The following is an 8813-nucleotide window of genomic DNA, read 5'->3' on the forward strand; positions in this document are numbered from 1 at the left end:
GGAAGAGTTTAATCTGCAAATCAATCTTTGATTATTTTTTGAAAAAAAGTGTCACAATGAATTACTCAAACTATCTGTGTGACCATCTCGGGAAGATCCTATGCAGAACTGCCCTTTAGACATTGCTGATAAAAACTGTAAAAATTATCTTCAGAATCACAATCATCTTTACATTCTGCATTGTTTTTGCAACGTACGTGATGCTGAGAGATTAATTTGTCTGGAAAGAGTAGTATATATTATAGTGAGATACAGTGGCGTGGCACCAAATTTTGGGCCCTGGGTACAAACCATCTTGCTGGGCCCCCGTACCATGTATGTGTATGTATAGAAAACTGATTTCTAAGGCCCGACCCCCCCCACCTGCCTCGGGCCCTGGTTACTCAGTACCCTTTATCCCCCCATTCCACGCCCCTGGTGAGATACTGTAATCTTACACATCATTACTTTTGTTATGGTCTCAGTTACACATTTTACTATCTGGATCTTATCCTATGATTTTCATCTGGCATGTTACAACATCAGACATTAATCAATGATTCTGCACAGTTTATTTACTCCATATAGACATCTTGGCCAAAATGAGTAAAGCAAAATATGATTTTTATTTTATTTTATATGATCTAATATACCAAACACTTTTCACAGACTAAAATGCATATTTGAGTTGTTTTAACTGAAAGATCTTGCACTTATAGTTTAGTCTCAAGATGCACTCCAGTAGGCCTAATGTTTTTTTTTCTCTAAGGAGCGTTTATAAAAGTCACTTAAATATCATAATTGAACTAAGGCCTAATCCTGTCTTAATCTAAACCCTGCTTGTGAAACCGGCCCAAACATTAACTTGACATATTCATATTTAACATATTAGTATTCTATCTGTTGCGCTTACAGGTAAACAGAAATATATTACAAAAAAGAGTATTTCAATGCATATACTGAAAGAAACAATTTGCCTTTGTACAGTTATAAAGAAGAGTTATCAAAATATTTATATACTACATAAAAAACGGAATCTTTCTCAACACTTAGCAAATATACTGTAAAAATAATCCCTGAAAGACAACAAAAAAATCAACTTTTTACATACTTGTGCAGAAATATCAACCAAAATCTATTTACAGTTGTGTCTGGCAAATAATTTCTTTATCGTTTAATTCTTTGAGGTCAGCCTTTTCTGGTTTGTGCAAGTCGTCAATAAACACCGGTGGAGTCGGATGCTTGTACTCTTCGTACTCAACGTAAAGGTAAGTTACCATGGTGAGGGCCAGAACAGCCAAAGCAACGTAGATCTTGGTGGACAGGCAGATGAATGTACTGTAAGCAAAGGCTATAACAAAACCAAGTGACTCCCACATGCGGTAGTTGGCGAATGCTGCTTCTTTGTGCTCGGCAAAGAGAACTCCATAAAGTGCTGCAATGAGAAAAAATACAGCATCATAACTATAAAATATATTTATAAATTAATAACATAATGTAAATAGGAATACCATAAAATGCAACATAACAAACATAAAACAAATTAAACAGATGTGAAAGCATTTTCTAAATAATAATAATAATAATAGTATTATTATTTTTTAAATATTTTAAAATATATAATTTTTTTATTATTAAAGGATAGTTCATAATTTATTAAAAAAGAAGAAGAAAATAAACCAATGATCAATAAAGAATTCCATTTATTAATCACAAAATCTAACCAAATAGTCTAATTATCCTTTAGGTTCATTAGATTAGTTAATTTTAGACTTTTTACAATTGTTTGTAGCAGTGGCGACTGGCGAGTAGGTTATAAGATAACTTTCTAAGTGTGTGTCTCAATCAGCTCCCTAGTTCAGTAGTCAGGGCACTGATCAGGACATAAGTCAATGGGCTGACTCCCTGCTCTGACTACTGAAATAGGGAGGTTATTGAGACGCACCCTAACTATTTCTAACCCAGTGGTTTTCAAACCTGTCCTGGGGGCACCCCAGCCCTGCACATTTTGTATGTCTCCCTTGTCAGACACACCAATTTAATTCTTGCAGTCTCTACTAACGAGCTGAGAGTTGAATCAGGTGTGATAAATGAGGGAGACACACAAAATGTGCAGGGCTGGGGTGCCTCCAGGACAGGTTCGAAAACCACTGTTCTAACCTACGTTTCTAACTTAGATCGCCAATGTCACGTGATTTCAGCAGTTTGGTAGTTTGACACGTGATCCAAACTACCGGTACTGAAATCACGTGATATTGGCGATCCGAATCATTGATCGATTCACTGATTTATGGCCGTTTGAATCTTTATTTGAGGATTGAAAACAAACGCGGAAGAGAAGACAATGCTGAATAAAGTCATATTTTTTGTTATTTTTGGACTAAAATGTATTTTCGATGCTTCAAGAGATTCTAATTAACTAACTTGATGTTTTTATTAGCTTTCTGGACATGGACAGTACATGGGCAGTGACTGCATATGCTCTGGGACTAAAATATAAAATATCTTAAACTGTTCTGAAGATGAACGGAGGTCTTACGGGTGTGGAACGACATTAGGGTGAGTCATTAATGCTATCAATTTCAGTTTTGGGTGAACTAACCTTTTAAAATACTCGCTAAAAGATGGCATAGGTAATCATGCATATCATGCATATGTAAAATAATGCGATAAGTAACATTAAACAGCATATGAATGGAAACTGTCTAATGTTACTGAATGAAATGTCGACCAGGACGAGTTATAGCACTGTGAAGCTTTGGTTTTAAATTTGTTTAAAAGCAGAGGGTCTGTTCTTTCTTTTGATATGCATGTTAAGATGTTCATTCAACAAAATATTCTGAAAAGGTGGTGAGGAACAGCCGACTTTAAAAAAAAATAAAAATAAAATACTGGCAGGGAAAGAGGTAAACACCTCTGATTGGTCATTGCATTCGGAAAATCAACAGACATGCCTGTGATTGACTACACTGTAAAAACACATTGTAAATAGAAACTCTTCAGAGCGTAAACACTGCGGGAAGCAGCAGGAAGTGATTTGAGTGAGGAAATTCAACGCTCCTCCTTTTTTATTGTTCTTCTTCTGTTTCTAGCTTTGCTTATTTTATTTATAAATGGATTTTGTTATTTTCACAAAACTGTTGACAGTAAATCTCAATCTTAATTATAGAATTATTAGAATTATGTCATTTGAGAGTAGTCATTGAGGTTCAGTCACTAAAATTTCAGGCCTCGTCACTGGTCTGTAGACTTCAGACTTTTGAGCCAAAACTGTCTACTAGTACTTAATATTCGTAACAATAGCTTGACTAGGTAGCTAAGTAGTATGTTGTATGAAGCACTCACCATTGGTTTGTGTTTGCCACACAGCGTCTGCCATGCCCCAGAGGGCCGGAAACACGAAGAACACAGGCAGCTGGTTTGGATGAGGCTCCCAGAACAAAAGACCCACAAAACAGCCCAGGTTTGTCAGTGCAGCTGTCAAAGTGTAGTAAGACGGAATGAGTATAAATTCTGGAGACCATATTGAACCTTAAACCATATGCCAGCCTTACCCAAGCAAAAGAGGGCGATTCTTCCAGTGTATTGAGCCAGTCTCCCAAACGCAAATGAGCAAAGAGAGTTAGCAGCAGCGAAGCAGATCATCACAAAGCCAACGTAATGTATTCCTAACGCACACGTCACATAGTTCTGCAGGGGAAGAGCATCACAAACACATTATGCTTATATTTAATGAGAATTAATTAGAAACAAACTTTCCAATTAAAAACTTAAATTTAAATTTATAAATGTTTAAACAATAAATTAAATTAGAGTAAGGGTGCTTTCACATCTCTAGTTCGGTTCATTTGGTCCGAAACAAGGGCAAACAATTATACATTGTTGCATTTTTCAGCTTTTTTGACCCCACTGATTGCTTTGGTCTGAACCAATTGAAACGAACCAAAACACAGGCACATGACAACATCCACATCACTCATTGGCCAAGGCGTATTTCCTAAACTGCTTTTCGATTGGTCAGAATTTACGTGTGGGAAAATTCCAACAGCAGAGGGAAAGCCAGCAAACTACACAACACTATAAAGAGACTACTGTGTTGGCTGGTTTTGTCCCTGGCCATAATCTACTAAATTGTGTGTATTTACCACAGTATGCAAACAATACATTTCTATAATTGAAGCGCGGGTGCGGCTTGAAAACAACGTTCTAATGCACTGCAAACGCCAGGCACGCATCGCTCGTCACTTCAAGCGGAGGCATGCATGAACTTGCTCATCTTCCAAAAATATTGCCAACGATCTATCAGGTAGTCATGCACATAATGTCAGCGCAGCTGACTACGGCAGCTGGTTCAGTCCAAAAATGAAACTTTTGCAGTTGGTTCTGTTCACCACTTGAAAGCGTATTGAGACCATCTCTTCAAGGAGGTCTGGTCCGCTTTTGGTGTGCACCCGATTGCGATTGCTGCTTTCACACCTGACCAAATGAACCGCATCAAAGAGGGAAACGAACTCTAGTACGATTCAACCAAACTAAATGAGGCAGGTGTGAAAGCAACCTAAGACACAATTGAGCCATTACCAATCAAACAAAATGGCTGCGTCCGAAATCACATACTCTCTAGAGTAGGTCATTATTTTGAGGGAGTAATTACTTCACGACTGCTAAAATGTATGTTGTGTATGTATGATTGTAATCTGGACTACTATGTACTACTTTTACCATGTTGTCATTATCATGTGACCTACTAGCGTCAGAATTGATCTCAAAATATCTCCCATATCTCAAAATTTGGGTGCCATTTTGTGCCCCAGTCTGTGTTTGGCCAGGTACCTTTGTGTATTCCCCAGAGAGGAAACTTTGCTCGAACCCACTGTACATGGTCAATGGGATGAGCAGCAACAATCTGGGATCTCTCAAGAGCTTAAAGGTAGCCAGAAAGGTGCTGCAAAATGATTCATTGCCCTTGGTCCTCCGGAATTCTTTGGTCAGATTTTGGTCTATGTTGTCCAAGAACGCTGCCACAAAAATCATGGCCAGAACCCCCACACCTGCACAGACCAGGAAACACTAGTGCTGAACATTCTAAGCTAGATGTATTGTCATATTTGTCAGGAGATGATATTGCATAATGCATATTTGATGTAACATTTTTACAGAAATTTGACCTACCAATGTAGCAGCCTAGCAGTGTGTTCACTAAGTGTTTTGCCGGACGGGTTGAGTTTCCAATGATGGTGAAATTGTCAAGGCATGTGGCCACACCACAGAACTGCAGGTTTTCCTCAGGGACTTCGACTGGAAACGGATAAACGTTCAGTGCATTTACAGCCACCAAAATACAGAGACGATGGCAAAGTATTTAATTCAACCTTACCTATGTTAGAGTCCTGGCCAAATATGAGAGATGACATGAGGTTTCCCCATACCCCAGAAGACTGAAAAATTAAGAAAAAGATGCCAAAATATTGATTTATGAGATCCTGGCCTTTCTTGTTGAGTTTCTGGCCACGCGTGTTTCCACTTATTGTGAGATAGGTGCATTTTGCAGACCACAATGGTGAACCTCCCATACCCAGAATGGCAGAGGTGGTCATCAGACTTGCCCTGCAGAAACAAAATGATTTCAGAGACTTCAGTAACTGCAGATTTTATTCTACCTTCTGCTCTTTAACTTTGAAATGTTTAAAGTTAGTGTTATTTGTTTGTTTGTTTTTAAGAAATTAATAGTTTTATTCAGCAAGGATTTGTTAAATTGATCAAAAATGACAGTAAAGTCAAATAAATTACATTATTAAATTAAATTACAATATATTGTAATATACAATATTACAATATAAATTACAATTAAATTACATAAATTAAATTACAATAAAATATATTCAAATAGGAATAACAAAAGAAATCTATATTCCTGTTTTTTCTGTATTTTTTGTATAGCAAACTTCATATATATATATATATATTATACTCCCATTACACTACTTTTTTCATTACTTGTTATTTCAAGAAACCATTAGTTACAGTGTATATATACAGTAAATGGGAAAACCCATGTATGGCCAATTTACCCACATATTGCATAAAGTAAAATGATATATGAATTCATTACGTTATATCTTTCATAATGTAGTTGAGAATAAAATAAAAATCCTGGAATCTAAAAATTGATAAGTGGATGAAAAAAAATGTTTTCTATACATGTCATGTAATTTTTATTTTATTTTTGTGCTGCAGACTGGACATAGCATAACATATGAATAAAATATATTTTTACCATTTGTTTCTTATGCTCTAAAAACAATGTAATTACATGAAAAATACTAAATTCAAAAAACTTTTTTTTCTGAGTCCCAGAAAAAAAAAACAGATCTACCCCTTTAAGGGTTAGTTCATCCAAAAATTGTTTCTAATTACTCCCCCTGGTGTCGTGAGACATTTTTTCATCAAAAATGCACAAAAGTAAATTAACTGAAGATCTTTTTAATAAAATCTAAAAGCTTTCTGTCCCTCCATTGATAGCTGCAACTACCACTTACAAGCCCCAGAAAGATAGTAAAGACATCGTAAAAGTAATCCATATGAGGCAAGTGGTTTAACCTCAACTTTATGAAGCGACGTGAGTGCTTTGTTTGCGTTAAAAATAATAATTTTCCACTTAAATTACAAAATATTAATCTCCAACCTGCGTTCACAAGAGCGCCACGACGCATGCGTGTTGTGTTGGCCCGAGAGCAGATGTTGTTGCGTGAACGACATGAAGGTGAGTATGGATAGAATTAATTTTGGGGTGAACTAACCCAAGTCTTATATTTAACACATAATAGTCTTTTCATGTCTGGGATTTAAAACTCTCACATTTCCACAATGGAAACACTTTCATAGGCTATTTGTTTAGACTATATTGTTCAACACATCAGCAAGTACAAAAGGTGGAGAAATACACGCACCAGCCTGGCGCAAGGTTTCCAAAGGAATATGCCACATAGCAACCCATAGAAATGACGATGGTCCATTTACAGCCCAGATTTTTGATCATAATTGGAGGCAGAAACATTGAGGACAAAATGATGGCTGCATAGATGACGCTGAGCGATATAACGCCCATTCCTTCTTCAGCATTGAGACTGCTCTGTAACATAAAAACATGCTTCTGTCAATATAAATACATGCATAAATCAATACCAATGATACACTTAATTATTTAACAAAGTAATGTCAGTGTTTCTTCAGTTGGATAACAGTTCTGTTCTTTTGGGATGATTTTAAAGATAAAAAAGTTAAATCAATAAAATCAATATAAATGATTTGTGTACAGGCTTTTAATGTACTGTAATTTCACTATTATGAATCTTATTTCCCACCCAAAATTCTTCTCTATAGTAAAATTATGTTAAAATCAATTAACTATATTCTGCACTTTTGCTACAAATAATCATAGTTTAGTACATATTTATGTAGAAATAAGTCTAATTTTATTTTATTTATATTATTATTTTTTAATAATCAAGATGTCATCTATCATAAACAATTTAGAGATCAATTTCTGTTTGGTTATGAGAGATACACTGAAGCTGTACTGCTTTATACATAGTTTGATTATGAGAAATGTCAACAAAAAGATTTTTACATTATTTATTAGGCATTATAATCAAATGCAGCCCAAAGCGACATACAAATGAGGAATGCAACGCAAATCTTATATTTGTTACCTGTAAACTCTGCAGTCCTCCATATGCTGTGAATAAGAGCAAAAATCCAAAAGAAACCACAAGGACATTTTTGGTGGTTCGGCTCACAAGTTTTTTCATTTTGAAATCTTATAAATGCTTCAAAAGGAAAGAATTCCTCCCGTGAATGTGTCACGTGTTAAAACAAAACAGATTCTAAACTGATTCGTAATTCTCACTGAACTAATATAGCTAGTCTGAACATACTCTTGGGCAAAGTTCAGTGTAATGCAGTCAAAAAAGCATCCAGTATTTAGATGACTAAAGCTTGGTCAATGATTGCCGATTTCTTATCAGTTACAAAAAGTGTTTTAACAAGTTTTTCTTGTGGTATTTTTGGTTGGAAACCACATGTTCCTGTTCTCAAAACACTGACCTAAGATAAAAAATATATAAAAAGAGTCTATTATTTGTGAAAATTTTGCTAATAGCCCTTCCATACAGTTGTTTTTATGTCAGTGTGCTGATTGCTTTATTGTGCTACATTTCACGTGTATTCTGATATGCATAAATGTTGTCACGACAACCAAGACGTGACGTTTTAGCAGTAATATAATTAAATGACAGGTTTTACTGCGTAGTTTGTCCTCTCTGAATCTGCAAACATGACACTGTTTAACAGGCAATGGTGCTCCTCGTGTGGCGGTTAAAAATTACAGTTGGTATATTGTAACTGTTTGATAATTTAAAACTTTTTTTATTTAATATTTTGTATTTTTAAAGGATATTTTTATGGTACTTAGTCATATTTAGTACCATAAATATAATTAATTGTACTTATTTACATGCAGTAGCTATAATCCATGTATTACCTGTTAGCCACCTTTTAAGACCTGAAAATGAAACTTAGACTGTCATAAATCCTGAATGCTTTGGAGCACAGGAGGTAACTTAAGATCACTGATGGTTTGTTGACAGGTTAGCAGAGCTAGCTGGATAAACAGGTGAGTGTTCAGTGAATGGTTAGTTAAGCAGACTTAACTTCACAGGTAATGGTATCTGTCTTATGCAGGTGCTGTGATGGTGATAGATATTCTGGTGGGTCTAGAGACAAGATGATGAAGGATGAAGACAGGGATCACAAACAGGTGAGTAGTTTAGGTA

General features: G+C 35.6%; 1 protein-coding gene across 1 annotated transcript; it reads right to left on the bottom strand.

Moving 5' to 3' along the window:
* Positions 1-582: 582 nt before the first annotated feature.
* On the bottom strand, positions 583-7916 carry unc93a (unc-93 homolog A). The gene is made up of 8 exons (XM_067418696.1): positions 7692-7916; positions 6930-7111; positions 5357-5586; positions 5152-5277; positions 4813-5030; positions 3534-3669; positions 3325-3456; positions 583-1414 (listed from the first exon to the last, which is right to left on the bottom strand). The coding sequence occupies exons 1-8, from the start codon at positions 7788-7790 to the stop codon at positions 1119-1121; spliced, it is 1419 nt and encodes a 472-aa protein (XP_067274797.1). The 5' UTR covers positions 7791-7916; the 3' UTR covers positions 583-1118.
* Between the last annotated feature and the right edge of the window lie 897 nt (positions 7917-8813).

The sequence above is a fragment of the Pseudorasbora parva genome, chromosome 15, assembly GCF_024679245.1.
Source record: "Pseudorasbora parva isolate DD20220531a chromosome 15, ASM2467924v1, whole genome shotgun sequence".
Classification (NCBI taxonomy): domain Eukaryota; kingdom Metazoa; phylum Chordata; class Actinopteri; order Cypriniformes; family Gobionidae; genus Pseudorasbora; species Pseudorasbora parva.